Source organism: Schistocerca serialis, chromosome 5, assembly GCF_023864345.2.
Source record: "Schistocerca serialis cubense isolate TAMUIC-IGC-003099 chromosome 5, iqSchSeri2.2, whole genome shotgun sequence".
Lineage (NCBI taxonomy): Eukaryota > Metazoa > Arthropoda > Insecta > Orthoptera > Acrididae > Schistocerca > Schistocerca serialis.
This window is the reverse complement of record NC_064642.1, coordinates 291,736,745-291,760,676: the sequence shown is the minus strand read 5'-3', so window position 1 is coordinate 291,760,676 and position 23,932 is coordinate 291,736,745. Positions and strand designations below refer to the sequence as shown.

Genomic DNA, 23,932 nt, shown 5'->3' with positions numbered 1-23,932 from the left:
GATTTTGCATCATATTTACTACAGCCAGCATCCTTAATAAGGTCATATAATTGTAATAAATGGCTAATACAACTTTTCCTTTCTATTGTTCCTCCAACAAGATGGGTGTTGGGGTATATGGACGTGCTCCAGTAACTTTCCACAACCCATCCCTCACACACAAAATTGGAGTTAATTCGGGGAAACGAGCAGGCCATCCTATTCGCCAAATATTCTCTTTGAACGAGAGATCCTCTATCTCCGCTGTTCTCTGCGTTCGCGCATTGGCATCCATAAAAATGAAGTCAAGGCCAAATGGAGCCCTGAAAAGACGCACATGATGAAGTACAGTGTCACAATAACGTCGATCGTAAGTGTATCGATTTCAAAGATCTGGAGGGCAGTACGCGCATGTAACTTTATGCCTCCACACACCACAAAGCCTGGAAAATCAAACCGATCACGTTCGACAGTGTTCCTCGGTTCATTGCGTGTTAGTAACTCCATGAGGGTGCGTCCAGCATTAACGTATTTTCAAGTAACGCTGATAGCTCCGTTTAAACTTGTTTCTTAAAACTTGTATTAAAGTAATTCCATCTCATTGTTAATGGTTTCAGGAGGCTTGCTAGTGAGTCTTTACTTTAGTACTTTCTTCATTTCTTCGTTCTCAGTGCAACCGATATTGCGTCTCTCTGGAAGTAAAAATTTTACTTCATTATGTTAATGTATGCTGGGTGTCCCAAATCTTCAGAGCGAAGTTTTACAGATAGTACGCGAACCTAGATAAGTCGATGGAAGTCTCCTGCAGAAATATTGAGCTATGCTGACTCTCTAGCTGACCATAGTTTCGAAAGTGTATGTTGTACGCGATCTGACACCTAGATTAGGTCCCATAAATGTTAGATGGGATTCATGTCGGACGATCTGGTTGTCCAAATCATTCACTCTAATTGTCCAGACTGTTCTTCAAACCGATTGCGAACGATTGTGGCACTGTGACATGACATCGTTGTCTAGGAACATGAAGTGGCTGCAGCTGGTCTCCAAGCAGCCGAAGATAACCATTTACAATCAATTATCGGTTTAGTTGGACCAGCGGACACAGTCCATACAATGTAAACACAGACCACACCAATATGGAGCCACCACCAGCTTGCACAGTGCCTTATTGTAAACTTAGGTCCTGGCTTCGTGACATCTGCGCCACTCTCGAACCTTACCATCCTCTGTTACCAACCGAAATCGGAACTCATCTAACCAGGCCACGGTTTTCCAGTCGTCAAGGGGCCGACCGATATGGTTACGAGCTCATGGAGACGCTGCAGGCGATGTCGTGCTGTTAGCAAAGGCTCTCGCTTCGGTCGTCTGCTGTCATAGCCGAGTAACTCCAAATTTCGCCGCATTGTCCTGACGTATGCTTTCGATTTACGTCCCACATTGATTGCTACGGTTATTTTACGCAGTGCTGCTTCTCTTTTAGCACTGACAACTCCACTCAAAGGCTGGTGCTCTCGGTCGTTAAGTGAAGGCCATCGGCCACTGTGTTGTCTGTGGTTGAGAGGTATTTGCCTGAAATTTGGTATTCTCCGCTCACTCTTGTCACTGTGGATCTCGGAATATTGAATTCCTTAACGATTTCCGAAATGTATGTCCCATGCGTCTAGATTCAACTACCATTCCGCGTTCAAAGTCTTTTGAGTCCCGTCGCGCGCCCGTATTCAGGTCGGCAGCTTTTTCACATGAATTACAAATGACAGCTCCGGCAATGCACTGCCCTGTTACACCTTGTTTACTCGATATTACTGCCATCTGTGTATGTGCACACCACTGTCCCATGAGCCTTGTCACCTCAGGGTATGAGGAACGTGTTTTAAACCCAGATTTTTGCAAAACGCTACGTTTTCCTTTTTTGTTATTGTTTAACCGTATGTGTTTCAACATCTTTGAGTGTCTCGTTTTTATTTCTATAAAATATGATATGGAATTGTAAGTAAAAAACTGTGTTTCCGTTGTGATCGGTCAACCTGAAGGTGCTTCATTTAAAGCACGGCCTGCAGCTATACATTTTAAAACCTGGCAGCCTATTGTCAGGAAAGTAGTTGGGAAAAGTATTTTTCTTTGATGAACAAGTAATTGTTTTTTTCTAAATTTTATTTCCGTGAATATTTGTAATGAATTGCTGTTCTCCGTGATACACGGTCAATAGTGGCTTGGTTGGTTGGTTGAGGGGAGAGGAGCTAACAGTGAGTACATCGGTCATATCGGATTAGGATACGATGGGAAGGTATTCGGGTGTGCCTCTCAAAGGAACCATCCTGGCATTTGCCTGAAGCAGTTTCGGGCAGTTATAGAAAACCCAAGTCAGGATGGCCAGACGTGGGTTTGAACCGTCGTCCTCTCGAATGCAAGGCCAGTGTGGTAACCCCTGCGCCACCTCTCTCGCTATTAGTGGCTTGAACGGAGAAGAAGCTGACCCATCCGTCTCGCAGAATCACAGAATATAGAATATCACAGTAGCAGTCGCAAGTGCTCTTCACACAGTGTATTCTCATTATTGGGCAGTGGGTTCCATAGCAGGCGACCTCCACGTGTTCTCCTGATGACCCAGCGACGTATTCAGTTACGATTGCATTGGGCACAGGGTCATCGAGACCGCACCGAGGATCAGCGGTAACGTGTCATCCAGTAGAATTAATGGCTTTCCTAGTTACACCAGGTCGTTGGTCCCGCACGGATACGTCATCTAGGTGAACGACTGCACGAAACATGCACCGTGTCATAACGTCAGCTGCTAGAGGCATTATTTAGGTTTGGGGAATATTCACTTCAGCTTCCATGGGACATGTGATCGTAATCTAAGACACCGTGATACCTACGTAAACGTTATTTCGGACCACCCGCATCTCTTCACGCTTCATGTCTTCCCCGATGCCGATGACATCATACAGCAGGAAAACTGCCAGAATCATACTACAGTGGTTTGAGGACTGTATTTAACTCATGTTGATGTCGTGGCTATCAGATTCGCCTGATGTAAACACGATTAAATACATCGGCGACGGTATGGGGCGCCAACTCGGCGCCCAAAAACCACCCACCAGTAATTTACGAGAATTGTGTGAACTGAGCGTAGACATTGGTGCCATATGTCTCCGAAACATACAAGGAACCCCTCGAATCTTTGTTTCGCAGAATCACTGTTGTACTGAGTTGCAATGGGGCACAGGAGCGCTGTTAGTCAGGTGGTCAAGACATTTTAGCTCACCAGTAAATATATCGCTAATTTACGGGTAAACAATGAAAAAAAGGACATTGTGTATTTTTCGGAAGACAGTTATTTTAAAACTAAACTGTTTCACTAACTCAAACGGCAATACGAACTTTTAACATCATGAAGTTTTTCTTTCATATCACATCTTAGTTTGAATCAGTACGCCAGAACTCATTGCAAAATCGTTGTCAACCAACTGGATCGACAGAAATGAGATATAGAACTGCTTTTTTCTCATTGCTGTTTCATTATAGGTTGTGGTTCGTTTTCGCGTAAACTTCATATTGAATGTATCATACAAGACCATTGCAAGGCACCGTAAGTTTGTTATTAACAAATGTGTTATGTGTTTCTTGTTACTGTACGTTGCTATTCTCCAGTTCTCTTACAGTAGAGATATTCATTTTCTTTACATATGTTTTTGGATAGAATCCGCTCTTTAGCGAAACACGATTTTGTTTTTTATCCCAAACATGTTTAAATGCAGTTGCACCATCTTCTGGGCTTTTATTTTATGGCTGTTAAAGATAATGTTCTTTACTGTTTGTATATATGTATTTTAGTTTTTAAAATCGTAATTACTGATTTTTGAAGAAACACATAAAATCTCCAACCCAGCTGGGAATCGAACCCAGGCCCTTAAAATTGACATTCCTCGTGCTGACCACTCAGCTACTGTCAGTTTTACTGTTTACCAGCTGTAAAAACAAGATGGCGGACAGTGAAACACTTGTAGGTGAAAAAACAAGATAGCTGACAGTGAAACAGTTGAAGGTGTTTCTAGCAGTTGTTCTGAATCTTGTGTGCGTGTGCGTGTGCGTGTGCGTGTGCGTGTGCGTGTGCGTGTATTTTTCATTTTTAACGAGAAACATATGCTAACAGGGGTCAATACTGACTTGAAAATTCTCAAATGCAGCAACAACCCCCCCCCCCCCCCCTTCCACAGAAATCTAATAATTGAAGAAAACTGTGTAATACAAAAAGCCATAGTGAAAGGAAAACAAGTAATAATGAACACACAGCTCTTTGCAATGGAATTATGTTCTCTGCCCTCAAAGAATTATTACATAACACCAACCTTTGCCCCTCTCTCCCCTTCATCCACAACACAAAAAATGATGAAAAATCTCTCTCTCTCTCCCCCCCTCTCCCCCTTTTCACACACACACACACACACACACACACACACCCTTCCACATAGAATTAATTTAAAAAAAAAAATGGCTCTGAGCACTATGGGACTCAACTGCTGTGGTCATCAGTCCCCTAGAACTTAGAACTAGTTAAACCTAACTAACCTAAGGACATCACAAACATCCATGCCCGAGGCAGGATTCGAACCTGCGACCGTAGCGGTCTTGCGGTTCCAGACCGCAGCGCCTTTAACCGCACGGCCACTTCGGCCGGCTAGAATTAATTAATTTCAGGCATAGCCATAACTATTTTCAAATCGTAATTTTTGCTTAAGTAATTTGTCTAATTTCAGGTGTAAATGATTGAAGATGACAAAGTGTGAGTCACTGTAAAAACGTAATACACCAGGAAAAACACACCATGTGGTAAAAAGCTATGATTTCATATTTTTGTGTTTCTTAAAAAATCTGTAATTACGATTTTAAAAGCTAATATTTACATTTATTCAAACAGTAAAAAATATTCTTTATCTTTAAAAACCATAAAATAAAAGCCCACTGAAGATGCTGAAACTGCAGTGAAACATGTCTGAGATCAAAAACAAAAACGTGTTTTCCTAAAGAGTGGACCCCATCAAAAAACTTATGTATCGTTAAAGGAAACTCAAAGGAAAGAGCTTCGACCGAAAGATGATTATATTCATTTTCTCTTGAGCTATTTCTGTACCACTTTTGATTACTTAATGCCTTTTGTCCACGAGAATACTTCAGAAATTTTTATGGTCTACATGTACTTGTCTACCTTAATAAAGTAGTTACGTAGTCATTCAGATTTCCCACATCAAACCGCTACAATACATCGGCATAAAAAAGGCAATGTATGCTAATTTAAATTGATTACGTTTCACTGGATACTTTCTCGAGTGGAGATCGAACTGGAAATGCTATGCTTCGTCAATGGAGTCCGTTCCTTTTTGCGTGACGAGAAGTGGTCTGCGACTGTTGTCTTGCGCGTTGTCCTCCTCATCACAGTTGTCACCTTGATCGCCTCTGAAGACATGCGTCGCCATCTCCTGTAACTAAAACAGGCACTACGGTTGTGTGCTGCCAGACCAGGCAGTTCCAAGGCGGTACCATTCCTGTACCATCTCTGATCAAGCTCATGATAGGCAGTGCCTGAAATCCTATACAACGCTGCCTTTTAATTCAGGAATGAAATTACAGCAAAGAAAACTTACTTTAAAGCGCAGAAATCATAACACACTTCTTATGTTCATAGTGAATTTTTGGTTCAATACACTCGACATTTTCTGATTTGGTGATTTGCTGATTTGCTGAACGAATGTCAGTCCATTGTCTTTGTAAACATTTCATTTACCACTCCAACAACAAACTTCTCTATTCGTCAAAAAATTTAAAATCAATAAAATGTTTCGGTTCATAAATTTTTCCCATACATCAGCATCTCTCCTTTTCGACTAAGGTGTAAAGGTATCATGTTTCGTATTTATATGTAAAGTCAGTGAGTTTATCGAGGTTGCAAGGTGTAAAGTAACAAGTACAACAGCTCCTAACAGGGAGGCCATAATGATAAAGCATCATCTATAGATCATTTACATTAATTTCGTGTTCTGAGTGTGAGTATAGCATCATTCACGAAGAAGAAACGTTGCTGTGTTGTCGTACATGAAGGTAAAGTTTCACTTGATTGAAAAAAAAATTATTTCAATAAAAAATATTTGTCATTATACGTTTTATTACTTTCTTTTATTTTTAGTAAAAATATTTGTCTTTAAACGTTTAATACTGAGGGTTGTTAAATACCATGAGAAAGATTACTAACATCTATGTAACTTTAACTTGATCGTACTGTGGTTAGAGGGCATCTGTGTAAACATGCCAAACTAGAAGTTGATATTTTCCGTGATGGCAGAGAAGACGATAATAAGCTGCAAATTATATTTCCACCCACGCACTCAAGAACTGATCAACGCTCAGTTACAGTCTATACTTTCGTCTATATTGCTGGCTTCATTAACGTTCCTTATGTAACTGCTAGCAACTTCAGACGCTGATACACGGAATTATCAGTTGTTCTTTTGATACATTTCTTGAGTTGAGATTTTTATAACCATAGAAATTACTAAATTAATTTTATAAGAGACGCACATTCGCTAGTACATGCACCCAAAGTCATTTTGTGCCGTCCATGATTAGGCCTTATTATATATTCGCTTCGTAATGAGGCAAATTCACAAAAGAACATAAAAAATTGGAATTTACTGTCGAAATACTTTGTTATGTATTGTGTAGAATACGTTTAACTATGTTGCTGCTTGTTAATAACAATAATTACAGATAGTGTGTAACAACCGCAACCTCGCTTCCGATAGGATTAGTCAAATTAAGGGAATAGAAACAAGACAATTAGGGTAATATGTCCTAAAACTGATACAGCCAAAACTTTCTAAAACGTGATGCACCCAGTCTCTTTATAAGACCATACCTATCACAAATGTTTCTTAACGTTCTAACGCAGCCATTATTTAGTGATAATTGGTGATAATCTGTTTTTCTATTAGAAACTTCACTTTAGAAGTAAAAAATAATTGTGACAAACAGCAATAGCAGGCTGAAAATATATGTGCCCAAAGCTATAGAACACTTGTCATACTTACGCAAGCGTTTGCTATGCATTAACTAAATTTGTTACATACACAGCAAACTATGACATATCTATTGAATTATTCGTTATTTTCACATTTATCATAGGAAGATTATTATGAAGCAGTCAACATAAGCATTAAGTCTGATATGCTCCATTCCAAAATATGATTTTGTTGATTCCCAAACGTGACAGTGTCGCCTACGACCCAGCCAGCATATACACAGCGGTGTATTGCGTGTTGCCGCCATTCCCAGGCGTCAGCCACACCGCCGCCGGAGACCACATCTCTAGCGGTAAACTCCTTTCTGAAAAATAAAGCCCTTCAAACAAAAAATGGGTAGGCCAGAAGCAGGAGGACCAGAAAGCTATGCTGTTACTAAAGCTGCGGCAAGTACACAAAAAAGGAACTGAGGAAACTGACACTGATCCCGACATCTCTTTAAGGAGTGACGACAGCGTGGATGATGTTTGGAGAATCAACACTCGGCCCTTTTGTAATGAATGATCCAGTACATGTAGATGGAAAAGGTCATATATTGGCTAAATTTAGATGAGGGAAGGAGAATTCGCACTGCGACAGATGTCTGTACCATACAAAAAATACTGGAAAATGGCATAGACATTAAGTTTCTAATGTCTGTGCACAAGGACAAAATAGATTTTTAGTTCAGTGGAAAAGATATCTCTCTTATTAATAGGAGTGATATGATAGGGAAATTTCTAATTCATGTCGGTACTGGAGTGGGGAGTGGCAAATACGAAACTCTCTCTCTCTCTCTCTCTCTCTCTCTCTCTCTCTCTCTCTCTCTCTCTCATATACTCTGCCACCTCAAATATCTGTGGAACAAAAATACTGAAAAAAGTTTTCACCAGCATGGACGTATGGCAGGGGCTTAGGAAACAAAATACTATGCAAAATTTTAAGACGGAAACAAATACTATTTTCAACACAAACTTGTGTATTGTTAAATTGACACCCCCTATTTCGTAAGCAATCAACAGCATGAAAAATCACAAACATTATGGCGTTGGTTGTATCGCAATACATCAATTAAATCCCGAGAAATTGGGAAGCGAAGTTGACGCTTGAAATAAATGAAGCGCACAGCTAGTGCACGTCCTGAGACTGACGTAATACATCAGTGGAGTGTTAGTGTATGGTGTGGTGTTCTATGACAACACATCATTGGCCCATATTTCACACATAGCACTCCTAGAGGGGAATAGTTTAGCCCCTTCTTGAGCTGTACCGTACTTAAACAGGTCCACCTCTTATGTGTCAATCAATGCGGTATCAGAATTATGGATGTCCTGCACATAATGTTTATTGATGCGAAATGACAACTAGAGGTACAATTAGTGGTAACACAATTGGTTTCACGTTTCTAAACCTCAAACGTTCTGAAATATGTGGCTTGTGAAGGATACCAACAGCGTCACAGTTTCCTAGGTAATCCCTCACATGTAGTACTGTGCGCAGAGCAGGGATTGCCAGCACTGTCGCCTGTATTCTTCCGTAAACGTACCAATATTACCACGGGACGCTCTACCTTCAATGTACAAGTGTCTCCTAATCTGGTCTGCTGAACTGCTCCCATGCTGCAACGTAATTCAGTAAAGTAGTTCACATACGTTACCACATTAAAACTGCTTTCTCGTGGCTTGTTAAATTTGCCGTCATCTAGTCGATATGCCGGCTTTCAGTAATGAAGAAAAACTAGATATTTTTATTTATGGTGAATGTCACAGAAATGTAACCGCAGCTGTGACACTGTATGCTGAACGCTACCCAGATCGACGGTGTCCGTCACGTCGAACCATTGGCAGCATCCGCAAGACACTCACGGAAACAGGAAGCTGGGCTCACACACAACGTCGACGTACAAAGCCAGCGACTGGCAATGGAAACGAAATAGCTGTTCTGGCTGCTGTAGCGCACAATCCTCAGGTGGGTGTACGAGGTGTAGGAATAAGCCACAGTAGTGCATGTAGAATCTTGCATCGGCATCTGTTTCATCCGTTCCATATCTCACTGCACCAAGAACTGTTCGGGAATGACTTTGAATCCCGCATTGCATTCTGTCATTTCGCACTTCAGCAGTTGCAAGGTAATCCAGTATCCCTAAGCAATACGTTGTTTACGGACGAGGCTTCATTTATAAATCATGGTAATGTGAATCTGCGGAACATGCACTACTCGTCCGTGCAAAATCCCACTGGATTCGCCAAGGTGCTCATCAATGACAGTGATGTGTCAATATTTGGTGCGGTATCATTGCTAACTGCATTGTAGGTCCATATTTCTACCATGGAACATTGAATGGACAGCGATATGCATCATTTATTCAACACACATTAGCGCTCCTGATGAAGGATCGAGGATTGGAAACTCTTCTGTCAATGTGGTTCCAACATGATGGATGTCCCGCACACAATGAAAACGTTGCCAGAGACGTTCTAGATGAAACATTTCCTAATAGGTGGATGGAACTGGGAGGTACTGTGCGATGGCCAGCATGGTCCCCCGACTTAACGCCATTTGACTTTTCTCTGGGTCGCAGTGAGAGACACAGTGTATCAAGAACCCCCAACGACAGTAGAGGATATGCAATAGCGTATTACTGTGGCATGTGCGGCAATATCTGTAGAAACTCTACAATCTGTGCAACACTCTCTCGTTACCCGTCTGCAAACGTATATGGATGCAAATGGAGGCCGCTTCGAACATGTTGACGTGTCAGTTTCATTGGTCAAGATGTGGGTGTATTTTCTATGCACAACAATACAGTTTCTGTGGGCGACAGATCACTAGTAAATGTGTTTAGCAAAGTGAATTCAAGTGTTTATCTCTAATTGTAGCTCTAGTTCTCATTTCGCTGGAGTAAACATACATTTACAATTTGAAAAACGTAACTTTGCGTTGGACATGTTATTTATTTTTGTGGATTGTGCATACCTTCCCATTGTTTGAGCCCTTGACACAGGCAGCGCAAGGTGCACGCTCGAGTCTCAGGACGTGCGCTAGCTGTGAACTTCATTTATTTCAAGCGTCAACTTCACTTCGCAATTTCTCGGGTGTAACTGACGTATTGCGATGAAACCAACGACTTTATTTTTGTGATTTTTCATGCTATTGATTGCGTACGAAATAGGGGTACTCATTTAAAATACACAAGTTTGTGTTAAAAATAGTATTTGTGTAAGTTTTAAAATTTTGCATAGTATTTAGTTTCCTAGGCCCCTGCCGCACGTCCATGCTGGTGAAAACCATTGCGTCACTAGCCGGTCGATTCCATCCTTGACGAAGCTAGTAGACTGCTGTCGGATCCAAGCCTGGACCCACTCACACACTTCGTCGTAGTTGCCCACGCTAAGACGCAGTAACCGATGGATCTCGTGCACGGTGATTCTGCGGTTGTCCAAGACTTAATCACTTCCGCAACCATTTCCGATGTGATGACACGATGAGCCTGTCCAGGATGAGCGTTGTCTTCCAGTGACTCGCGCCCCTCAAGGACTCGTTTGCGACATTCCACAACACTTGAACGACTCAGACTGTACTCACCGTACGTAGCCTTCATCCGTCGATACTTTTTTCGGCCTTCGACTCCCTCCGTCGCCAAAAATCGAATCACTCCTCGTCGTTCCTGCTTACTCGCCTGCATAAAGTGGACGATAACTTGTGTGACCACCTTGTCTTCGGCGTGAAACCACACTGGCGCTATGCAACTTCAAACGGTGCGCACGCGTCAATATCTCTACCAATAAATGGCGCCACCATACTCGCAGTTGCATGGTGCCATGCTATTTGTTAGGCAAAGGTAGAATCACTGACCAGGTATCATTTGAATGAACCTCTTATATCCATATAAGACCGGAACCTCCTACCTTTAATTTTTAATTTACATAACAATACGATACGTGTATCACATTTTGGACGAGTCATATCATATTTAAGGATTTCAGTCCAAAAAAATGAGACACTGTTTATTTTTTTTCTAATCTACATTTGCAACTTTAAAGAATTAAATAAATGCAGTGTCATTTTAAAGCAGCTTAAACCCTGAAACATTTACGATTTTTTGATGACAGTCTATCTTCTTCTTTGAAAAATGCGGACTGAAGTTCTGCTTTTGTATAATATTTAGGCACCTTACCCTACATCGGTGTTCTTGTGCTAAATCAAGACAATTAATGATAATTTCATATGGCTTCCATATATATCGTTATAAAATGTTATCGCTGAAGAAAGTCACCATTGGGAGCTTTGTGATTCATTGTATGAATCCAACAATAAATTCGTAAACATTATAAACAATTTTAAGTACATTTACAAAATTAGAGAACTCTCTACGTAGTGACTGTCAGAGACCTTTTCAGTATCCGTCTCACCTTCCAGAGGTTCTACATTCACAACTAAGTGAATCTTTTATCATGATAAAAGTACTGTTTCAAAACACAAAGTATTAAGCACTGTCGTTCAGACAGATAACCCTCGACTGAATAAAACTCTGTAATTTTAGCAACAGTTTTATTGTTCATTGAAATTTACATACCTTTTCTACACAAAGACTTGTACATATGACTTAGTTCGATCATTTACATGTATGTGGTAAATAAAATGTACCAGTTTTGTAATTTTGCCCTAACAGTACATTATAATACAAGGTCTCCGTTATTACGTGATATAACCTATTTAAGAATCAAATAATAACAAAGCAAAATTTACATTTTTCAGTTACAGTACGAGCAGTACTGCTTCTTAAATTTATAATAAACTTCCTGCCATCTGAATTTCACTAAGTTTGGTGAACTATCCCCACGAACGATTGCCTCGGGTGACACACATTAATAAAATGACGGAATTAGAATCGGGATTTGTTTGCGTGCCTTCTGTTGAACAGTTTTGAAACCGCGTGCCATTTTTCGATGGTGGAGCTGATATCATTTAAAATGCCCTTGTATATCAATATGTAATAACCACATAAGATTAACTGGGCTCAAGTCACAGATTTCTCAAATGCTCCATCGTTTACTTTCATCCCATCGAATTAATTCTAAGCACCACCCAGAGAAATTTAAAAATTTATAACTGCGTAACGAACATGAGGTACAAGACAGCTACATAACTTGGGTTAATTTAAATCTGAAACTGCCATTTCTGCTTTTTTACATATCTTTAATGACATGCTAATTTGAGGGCCCTTACTCTAGCAGAACCTGCAGGAACTTCCCCTCCGTCACTGTTGTCAATCTGATGTTAGAACTTTGCTGCTCAGCGAGCAAGTCATTTCTTTTTTAATATACAGTAGATATCTGCAAATACTGAGAGTTTCATCGCATACCTGGAGTTTATCCACAATGGAAAAATGATGATTCTTCAAGTAGAACTTTCTAACTGGTGTCTGTTAGTATCGAGATACTTGGATTTTCTTTACTGGCAGACACGTCGATGGGTATCCCACTACTGTTACCATTTATATGATGCTGAGATAACCTCGAGATACCGTTGGCCACGTTGTCGGGGCTTGCTTTCTTTGTCGGTCCGGTCGCTTCGTTGCTACTTGCAGCGTCTGCAGCACGGCTTCCCTGGTCGGCGGGCGCGGACGAGTCGGTTTTGAGGTTTTCATTGTCAGCGTCGGCAGTTTTACCTGGAAGCCCCGCCGCTCCTGGAACGGTTGTCTGGGCGACCCTTCCATCAGGCCGCTTATTTTTGTCACTGTCTTCCAGCATATTATTTATTCTGTTATCTGCAGAAAGAAAAGGAAGAAAAATCGCTTTCAGACACAGTCCTAGAAAATTCATGTTTTTTAACCTAGTATACTTTCTTATTGGCTTATGTTTTATTTCTAAGAAGACATCATCGATCAGTAAAACAATTTTTCGCTTCTATTCTGTCGGATAACAACCATATTTCACTATCGACAACACCTTAACGAAGCAAGGGAGGTAGCGTGTAATTTAAACCAATCAATCGTTATAAAGCTATTCCACCTGGTACGCAAGAGATATGAGACTGACTTCAGGAATTATATAACACTCCTAGTTTCAAACAAGGCATACGCTGACCGATGAAAATATTACTGAACCATCAGTAAAATACAGTACGTCATGGTTGTAAAATACTCGTATTGTTTGCAGGAGAATGGAAAAACTGGTAGAAGCCACCTCCAGAAATAGCACTTTACTTTCCAGAGAAATGTAGAAACACGTGGGGCAATACTCACCCTATGGATTATTTCAGAATTAGAGTGAGGTAAGTAAAAGCTACCTTTACAGTGTTTTTAGATCTAGATAGAACTTTTGACTGTGTTGACTGCAACACACTCCTTGAAATTCTAAATGTAGAAGGAGTAAAACACCGGGAGCGAAAGTTAATTTACAACTTGCAGTTATAACAGTCGGGGAACATGGTATAAAAGCAGTAGTTGAGAAAACAAGAAACAACCTTGTAGCCTATCCCCGCCGTTGTTCAATCTGCACTTCAGGAAGAAACAAAAACTGAGGCGCTAATGAAGAAACTGTGTTGTGCAATTGAACACTGTAAGTATCGTTCGATTTTTACTACTTGCCCAGTAAATGACTGATGATGACAGAGATAAAGAAGATATAAAATACAGACGAGCAATTGCAGGAAAAGTGTTTACAAAAACAAGAAATATTTTAACATCGAAACAAATAATAAGCTCGGTGGGGTGCAAATCTAGATCGCGTCCGCAGTAAAATATTACAGGTGCATCATGGGTAACGCTAAATGAGCTAGAGCATATCGGCTAGAGCATCTGACTACAAGCATACAGGCTAAGGTAACCAAACACTAGCAAAAGGTGCTTCTCAGAACCAAATGACTATATAACTGGGACCTTCAGTCCGTGTTTGGCAACTAAATATAGAAGGAATTAGCCGAGCTAAAAGTGATCAGTTGTTAACAGTTCTTTTAGGTAATAACACTGACGTGGTTTTAATCTGGGAAGCCCATTCATCAAACTGAGAAGATCGAAAACGAGAAATGATATGTGGGTATGACCTTATTGGCGCAACGTACAACATTTATGACGTTGCTAATTACGTTAGACCTGACTTTGTTCATGCACACCTAAGCAAAGCAAATACAGCTGATGAAATTGATAATGTATCAACAAAGCTTTAAGAGCTCGTTATCCATAACCTGTATAAACCACCTAATGTAGATTGGCGCCAAATGTTTTACCGATTACTGTCCATCCATCAATATACGCTGGTGGTTTTAACAGCCACCACGATCAGTGGAAGTACGCACGGATCGACGACTACGGTAATGCACTTGTTAGGTGGGCTGAAAATAATAACCTTTACCAAATTTTTGACGCCAAGGATTTGGATGCCTTTAGATCACTTGCATGGCAGAAAGGCTATAACCCAGACCTCTCTAATCGTCTCGTTTTACTGTAAAGACCACGCAATTCTTGCATCGAGAAAAGTCTTTCCAAACTTCCCACGTAGTCAACACAGACCTGTTAGTCTCAATAGTGGCTTATCCATCCCATTGGTTAAGTCATTGCCACGACCTAGATCGAATCTTGAAAAGGCAAACTGGCAGGATTTCCAGGACTACCTGGAAAAAAATTTCTTTGATTCCACCAGGACCCCAGACCTAGAACCGTTTTGTTGGAGCTGTTCTTGGATTTGCTTAGAAACATATTCCTAGTGTATATAGAGGAGGATATAACCCGAGATGGAATGAGACAAGAACAATTTAACAGAAGCGGAGAGAGTGACATTGCAGATGAACGTCGTCATAGTTTTGATAATGCAAGGAAAGTGCGCTGGTCTCATATGGTAGGAAACTGGAATTTCACACAATCAAGTGCGAAGGCTTGGTCCTTGCTCCGTAAATTGGACGGTTCCTTTAATAAATCTGATCAGAAGCCTGGTATTTCACTTAATCATACTGTTAAACATAAAGTAAAAATGTTCAGATCGTCCAGAGATAAATAGCATACCTCCAGGATTAAAAAAGAGACAAAAAATCTAAAAGTTCAGTCTCCAAGCGATTCAAAATTCTCTTCCTCATTCACCGTAGATGAAATTTGGATTTACCAGAGGTTAAAAGTGGTAAGGCTCGGGGTTTGATTATTCTTGGGGAAAATGACAAACACGGGCTGACTCGGTTCTTCTCTGTTACTTTAAAACAGGGACACTTCCCATGGAACTACAAAAATACAAAGTTTATGGCGGTCTTGAAACCTAACAAATCACCGGATCTCCTCCAGAAATTGCCGCCAATTTCCCTGCTTAGTTGCACGTAAAGGCTCTTAGAGTGACATATTTACAAAAGAATTAGTGGGTGTTTTTTAGAACACATTCCAATAGAACAAGCGGGATTTAGGTCTCACCGAAGCTGCAACGACCATACTAGTTCAGACAAATTTCATGGTGGCCAGTTTCCAGGAGACAGCATATGACACCGTCTGGAGGGAAGGTGTGATTTACAAATTACTAAAAATAATTAAATGCCGGACAACAGCATCTCTTATTAATAACATGACAAGTGTTCGATACTTTCAGGTTTGTTTGGGTCAAAATAGAAGCTCAATAAGGAAACCAAATAACGGACGGCCACAAAGCTCAGTTCTCGCATCTCTCCTGTTCAGCCATTATGACCTTCCAAACACATCTTCAAGGAAATTCTGCTATGCAGAAGACATCGCTTTGGCTTGTCAATCAAAAGAGCTTGATGAGTCAGAGGAACACTAACAGAGGAGTTAGTGGCATTTTAACTCATATTTAAGAAATTGTGACCCAGTACCAGTAAAAGCGAGGTTTGTGCCCTTCACCTTAATAACAAAGAAACTAACACTAAGACAAAGGTCCAGTTAGATAGCAACAGTCTCCGTCACAACAAATAGCCCAAGTATCTTGGCACTCGATTGCACTCTGTTTAACAAAAAAACATCTGGAAAACATATCAGCCAATATTAAAACTCGCAACAACATCATTCAGAGGCTGTGTGGCACAACTTTGGATAGGGGAGGGGGGGGGGGGGGTCATCAATCGAGACGCCGGCCGAAGTGGCCGTGCGGTTCTAGGCGCTGCAGTCTGGAACCGTGAGACCGCTACGGTCGCAGGTTCGAATCCTGCCTCGGGCATGGATGTGTGTGATGTCCTTAGGTTCGTTAGGTTTAACTAGTTCTAAGTTCTAGGGGACTAATGACCTGAGAAGTTTAGTCCCATAGTGCTCTGAACCATCAATCGAGACATTGCCTACATCAGTTCTTCCACTGTTTTCTTTTCGGCCACAGAGTATTGTTGTTTGGTATGGTTTAATAGTTGTCACACTAGGTTCATCAATGCGCAGCTCACGATGTGCATGATTATTGATGCAATCAGCCTAACTCCTGTCTACTGGCTTCCTCTGCTAAGCACAGATTCTCGGAACTGAGATCGTGCTTAGAGATTACCACAATATACAAGAGAATAAGGAACTATCCCTTCATTACGACATACCTGTCTTACGAAGAAATAGGCTTCGTTCGAGACACCCGCCACTCCTATACGCTGAACAGCTAGCTACAAGTAACTCCAAAGTAAGAGGTCGCTGGAAGAAGAACTGCCGAAGCATGGGAAACTACCAAGAACGGGAATGGTTCCAGAAATACGACGACGATACTGTGGTGTCGAGATTACAGGAAACTGGAGACTGTGGGGCAAATTAAACACAATCCACACTGCATGTGGTCGGTGCTCTAACTCACTCCGAGTATCCGAGGTTTGACTGTGATGCACTAAAACAATGTATCAGACATATCAAAAATGGGTGCTTCTTACGACGCTATAAGGGCACATGGAAAGATTTTATAAATGGCAATGTCACAGCGGTTAAATGGATTATAAACCTATATATTAATATTTAGTTGATTTATTTTTGTTTTATTGAATGACATTCATTACTTATTATAAATGTACTGCATTGTGTGAGATACGAATGATGATGATGAGTAAACAGGCCAAGTGGACGTAGGTTACTATACATAGGGAGAGACAAAAGAGTCTTTTACAGGATAAGCTAGCGAAGAAAGCAGCATCGTAAAAGTCTTCGAACTCAAGACCTCAATTAACAACAATTTAAACTGTTTGTTCTTTAAAAGCTGATGTAAAAGAACAGTGAAAAAAGCAAAGAAAAAAGAAATTGTATGCACGTAAAGCTCCACTTTTATCTCGTTGAGATTTCGCCTACAAGCGATGGGCTTCACTAGCGCCTTTATAACTTTTATGAATTATTTCTCAGTGACGAAGCAAACTCTCTCAAAGCAGTGGATTTGTACGCTTCCTAAACCATCCCCAACTGCACCTTTTAGTTTCAGCATGACGAGTCCTTATTTGATCTTACAACTTAATGTTTCACAAAAAGCGTTTACCTGACTAGTGTAATTATTTAAGACATATCAATAATTAAAATCTTGTTCCTCTGCTAGTAAAGTTCGAGTAATTACGAGACACCCAAGATGTAGGCTATACATATATTTACTTGAAACTGATGCAAAGATATATGATGTCACTTATTCCCTCGGAAATTGTTCATTATCAGAATCCCTACAGTCCTATTATGTTTTTAGTGCTTGTCAGCCCTCTCCTATTCCATGTTTTTGAGAAAGGCACGAAGATTTTGTTCGAATTTTTCATTCTTAGAACGGGCACCATGGTGGACATTGAGGTGTGGACATCACAGCGCTAGTGACGAGGAAAAAATCTAAAGACCGGTAAGTCCTTTATTTCGAATTATTTATTTTACTTTTGCTTTATCATACTGAGAAGAAAGAATTCCGTCTTATGCAGGTATATGTTTCATTTGAGTCTACCAAGCACGTATCGCCTCTTCATTAGGCATCTTCGGTGATTTTCAACACAGAAGAAAATTATTTAATTGTACATATTTTGACCAGAGGTTTGTAGTAATTGTTAGCGGCTCGTTTAACTATTTCGAACTACATGGTTTTGTGTTTTACATTTACATTCATTTTTACGTCACTACAGAAATCTTGCCAAAATAAGAGAGCTATTTTTTTCCGGTCCAGTCTGTCGGAAAATTAAAACCACAGTGAAAATATAATTTAACTTTGGGAAGATGTGTTACGCAGTTTCTCTAGTATGCTCGTCGATAACGGCACGTCCCACTGTTCTGTTCTGAGTGCACGGACAGCACATAAAGATGCCCAGAACAACAGAGTCTCCCGTCAGGTGTGATATGTATGCTTTCATCCGATTTGTTAATGCTGATGGATTCTGCTGATTTCTAACAGCCCACATAACGTAATTGTCGTGCGTGAGACCAAACTGCGAAAATGATGCCAGAACTTTGGAGCAGGACGTACACGTTCACGGAATGAAGCAAGTGTCAGCTGATAATCTTGTTCAGCGAGTGGATCAATAATTTGAAAAATCGTCTACGAAGGGCTACTCACAACAAGCAGAACGAAGGAAATACCAACAAAGAGGCGTGGAGTACGCAGGAAAAGAAGCCCTCGAAAAAAAGTAGTTCCTCTGAGTGGAGCATTACGTTTTCAAATATTTCATACATAAAATAAACTATCTCAAAATAAAATTTCGTTCCTCTTCTTTGAAACGTCCTAATCCACTTTAGCCTTGGCCTATAAACTAAAATCAAGAAAGAAATGTTTTAACGAGTGAGCAAAGCACAGAGCAACTGCGCCAGTGGCAACTAGCGGTTGAGGCAGAGGATTGCACACGATAAATACTCATTCAATGAGTTAAAATACAGTAATAGAAGACGATGCGCAGAAGCTTTTATGTTTGCTCAGCATAACCTGGTAAATGAGGTACTCAGAATTCCTCTATTAATGATGGCCACAATTCCACAGTAAAAACTGCGATACGAAGTTCCGAGGACGTTGAGAGTGATTTGGAGTGAAGGGAATAGTATGTATCGGGTCTGCCCATTGTGAGATTCCACTGTCTGTGAAATTCGCATGATTTATGTAGCCAGGAACCATTCATGTTAGCGAAAAATCATCTTTTAAGAAATCGGGATATAAATTCAAGTATATAATTTGCCTATGAATTGTCTCATTTTACTTAGCTGCTTATCCATTACACACTTTAAACTAGAAAAAAAATGGTATCAAACGCCGGTGAAAGCGCGTATCCTTTCAAAAACCTAGATTTTTGAATCCTTGCGTTTATGTGCGCTACGTTATTTTTATTCCTTAAGAGATAATAATTACAGATATACAGTAATACGCGTCCGGAAGTACTTTTCTTAGCATTCCTTCAAGAACTCCAGCCCCGAGTGTTCCGTACAGTGGCTTTAACGCCTGGATGGGAGGCAACAGCACTGACTTTCCTGCGTTCAAGGTTGCCTATCCATCAGAGACGTAACGACTGTGGCCTGGTTTTGCGTTAGAACGGGTTCCGTAGACCTACGAATATTATGAGTAGAACAAAAGCCTTCCTGTGGATCTCAAAAGATGTCAAGCCATTTCTTCAGTCTTAACAAGTCACAGCGTAAGTCCTAACTTCATAATCGTGCCAAACACTATTGAATCTGCCAAGTTGCAAAATTCACCAATAGAGAACGCGCGCTCTGTGCTTCACTCCACACAGTCCTTTCTTCTTAGTCTCTAGAACGCATATTCAGTTCAACATATGAGTCGAATATACTTGCATTCCAGCGCTAGACAGTTTTTATCCAACGTATTCGCCATGTTTTTTAACAATCCGCAGTACAGGAAACTTATAGATTGTACACGCAGACGAAAATGTTCAACATTCGTGTACTTTGGAGTGGGTGCTAGGTCCTCTATTTTGTGCTCTGCCCTTCTTGAAAGCATCTGTGTAAACCTTATTTTCTGTTCCGTATGTCTTTCATGGCTTTAGATGCCTTTGACTAGCTAGGTCGCCTTTTCCCGTTTCTGTCTGTCCCTGTCACTGTTTCCGGCTGGTGTTCGGCAAGCTTCTCTTGCGGTGTTCTTTTCTGAACTTCCTCGTTTTTGCTGTGGACGGCTGGCGTAGTAACTTACTTTGAAGTTGCCTTCTGATGGCCGTTCTCACATATAAAGCTACAAACGAATTTTGAGACTGAAGCTTGCATTTTGTACCTTAGCGCAGTATTTGCTTGCAACATTTTCAGATCTTTAACGTGCCTTAAGCCATGTTCAAACTTAAATTTCGTTGGTCAGCGAGGTAGTTATCTGTCGATGTCCATTGCACAGTATCGGCTTTTCATTAATCCCTCTGCACATTAAGCATGTTGAATACGTTATATTTTCTAACGTATCTGGAATCATTATTCAGTTCTTCCTTAAGTGGTGGTCCTGTATACCACGTGGTCCAGTAAGGACAATTATACTGTTTCTTGTTCCGCTGATTATGGACCGAGTTGTGGTAATCATACATTTACGTGAAGCTTTTACTATTTATTTCCCATCTCATATCGCTGATGAAAATATGTTTAAAGACACGAAGCTCTACGTGGCTTGGTCTGCACTTTTTTAGTCTGCACTTAATTTCTAGTACGATCTCTAACCCACACTCTGCCTTAAACTGGAATGTTAGTCACTGCGAGGGATAGACGCTATCAGCGTGTTTTTATTTTTTTTTTTTATTTTTATTTTTTTTTTTTTTTCCAGCACTGCTCAAAATGGCTCTGAGCACTATCCGCTATGCGACTTAACTTCTGAGGTCATCAGTCGCCTAGAACTTAGAAGTAATTAAACGTAAGTAACCTAAGGACATCACATACATCCATGCCCGAGGCAGGATTCGAACCTGCGACCGTAGCGGTCGCTCGGCTCCAGAATGTAGCGCCTAGAACCGCACGGCCACTCCGGCCGGCACAGCACTGCAATCAGAAAGAATCTTTTTCTGTTCTTTGTATGCTTCACAGTTTGGAAGGTAAGCGATGTTATGGAGGTTCCAAAACTGTCTGCTGCATGTCATATTATGTTTCACGTGCTTGCTGTGCATCTATATTTCACGGTTTGTGTGAAAAGGTGTTAGGTTACTATATGGAGCCACGCATGTTCACTGCTCATGATTTACCTATAAGGTGGACCATTCACATGTTCTTCAAATCAGATGATGAAACTCCTATAAGTATTTGCGATTCTAAAATCGTTGGAGTATTCATTCACGCCCCCAATTCCCTCCTTTGCGCAAACCAAGCACTTCCTACTCTTTACTGTGTTTTTGAAGTATAGTCATACTGCATTATACGTCATTGGTCAGCAGAACTATACGTAAAAAGGAATACACATTCAGGGCATTTTTTCTGGAGACGCATTTTCATGTACTCAGGACATTACAAAAGGAAGTGAACGGCTTACAAACTAAAGAGTAGTTCCTACATAGACCCATTATCGAGGTTTCCTATGCGATTCATAGTTTTTGGATGATGGGAACGTTCATACAGGTCTGTAGATTTTGAGAATAGGGCCCACTTTTCAAACAGGTTTCGAGCATATACTGAATAGTGTCACTAATCTCAGTTTTTGTTTTAGCAGTGAGGCTTTTAGCAGTTAGAGGCTTTTATACTTACTACACTTCGTGTTGCACTAGTGACACGGAAGTTTGTAGTTAGCATGTAGCGAAAATTCAAAATTTGTGCCACTCAGAAACTCGAAAGCGGATTTCCTGCATATCTCGGGCGGTTCCGTCAACCGCTATGTACCTGATCTCGCCTCTAGGTCGAACTCAAATATTAACTGTCACTGTAATTTCCACTTCTGATTTTCGAACACTAGCACCAGAGGTATATGCGGATATGAGGGAGTAATGCCACTGGAAAAACGATGCGCATGGATGACAGTAGCGTGTCCCTCAGCCAGGGATATTAATGAAAAGAGTGGAATGCATTGAAGGTTTAGCATATATCAGTAAGTCACACAAATACAATTTGATGTCACTGCGTTTTCATTGATTTTATTCCCATCGATCTATTAATAACATTTAAGAGCACTTAATTCGGTGTAGTTTGTTTTGTATAGGAGAGAATGTAGAGTTACAGTTTGAGACGTGTCAATGATATTTCATTGCATTGCCCACGCTCATTACCGACCCTAATATTATGTAATAAAGTAAGTTCACTTTAGTGAATATGCAGTGGGAAATTCTAGATCATTGCTGCAATCCGTGTATAAATCTAACCTATGGTTTGATTTATATGGAGTTTTGAAGACAGCGAAACAGCAGAATTCAAAGATGAACATGGTAGCCATGTTTGCTGATTTCCTGTGAGCGCGAGGGAAAACAAACTGGCGAACAGCAGCGACGATGGCGTGGGCGGAAGCTGTTTGCAGTAGAAGTTCCAACGTGTCTTCTCGAACCTTCTACGAGGTTGGCGTAAGCACACAAATTTCCGATGAAAGGAAAAATAGGACGTAATTTGAGTGCAATAGATCCTGAGGAATGGGCTCGTCCATGTCTCTTAAGTGAGGCAAAGAATAGCGAGTCAGTAATTATATTGCTTAGAAGATAAATGTGCGTAGCAAAATTCTCGTCATGGTTGCTCTGAATGATTACGAGCGTTCGTCGGCGCCTGTGCTAACGACAGTATTTTGATTAAATTGCCTAAGGAAATTAATGTATCTGACGCCAGAGACGGGGAAGAGTTTGCTTATAAAGACAGCTCTCCATTATTTTGAGGAGATCGTGCTGAGTGTTGGCTTACCAAGGGCTATGTTGCCTGCAGCAATCGAACCTCAGTGGCGAAGTAATTAATTTATATTGCCAAGGGAAATATGCAAAGCCGTATAGGAAGTGACTTTTCAATGGCGAAAAAATGTTTGGTTTGTAATATGACAAACTTTCAGTCTTAAACGTAGTTAGAGAATGGCGAACAAAGCTTAGGGCGAACCACTGCGTCACTGCATGTTGCTGTTTTTGTAAGTAGCGCTACGGTAGATTGTCAGCGCTGTTTAGATCGTCGCTGACAGCTTCATGGTCGGTATCGTATAAACATGGTAGATACGGATCTTTGCCTGATTGGGCCAAGCATAATTTCAGTATTGTGCAATTTAAAAAGTCCCGCATGCAGAATTATCCGAATGGGACGGAAATCGATAGATGTGATGTGTACATGTGCAAACAAATGATTACAATTTCAGAAAAGTTTGATGATTTCAAAATAAAGAACTTCACAAAATGAACAAGTCAGTGATGCGTTAGTCAGTTCCGTCCGGGTATGCAAGCAGTTGTGTGGTATCCTCGTGAGGGTTATCATGCCAAATACTGACCAGTTAGAGCGTTATATCGTTAAAATCCTGAACTGGTTGGAATCTTATTTGCTAGCCACCACTGATGAAACCTCTTTTATAAACAGACGTTGTGTATGTACTCTCACACAACCTGTAGAAACCCTGGAAAAATTTGTAAAAAGATAGAACGATACAAATCAATTGAATCTGAATTTTGTATACTTCGTTACCTAACTTCAGCGTTACAGATTTCTTGATAGGTATTTTTCAGTACGGCAGCCTTTTAGTTCGTAGTATATTCCATTGTATGTACGTAGAACTAATAGGGACTGTGACTGTTGCGTTCAGACGATAGCTGAGTTGGTTTCTATCCGCTCATAGCTTCAGTTAGTACTCATGTAGATCACGCAATTTGATGCTTTTGCCATAGGCCGTTACTGCCCTGTGCTGCATGCAACCCGACGTAGTAATACAGATGACTTCCTACGTGTTTTTTAAGAGTACACCGACCGATCCACAAATGTGGCCATCTCGGATTTTGCCCGCATTGAGGAGGGTCCTTCACCCATGCATGATTGGGAAGGTCCAGATATGGCAGGCAACCGCGAAAGACTTACGGGGAGCCAGCCGAAGAGCCCCCCTCGTTTGCCTGAGAAACAGTTACCAGTCGTTTACAGTGACTGACACTGA

General features: G+C 40.7%; 1 protein-coding gene across 1 annotated transcript in view; it reads right to left on the bottom strand.

The window, feature by feature from the left end:
- Positions 1-11,565: 11,565 nt before the first annotated feature.
- LOC126481559 (uncharacterized) overlaps positions 11,566-23,932 on the bottom strand; it is a 44,442-nt gene continuing 32,075 nt past the window's right edge. The window contains exon 5 of the mRNA XM_050105401.1: positions 11,566-12,801. Coding sequence (XP_049961358.1) covers positions 12,446-12,801 — 356 coding nt within the window. The 3' untranslated portion in view covers positions 11,566-12,445. The remainder of the gene's footprint in view (positions 12,802-23,932) is intronic.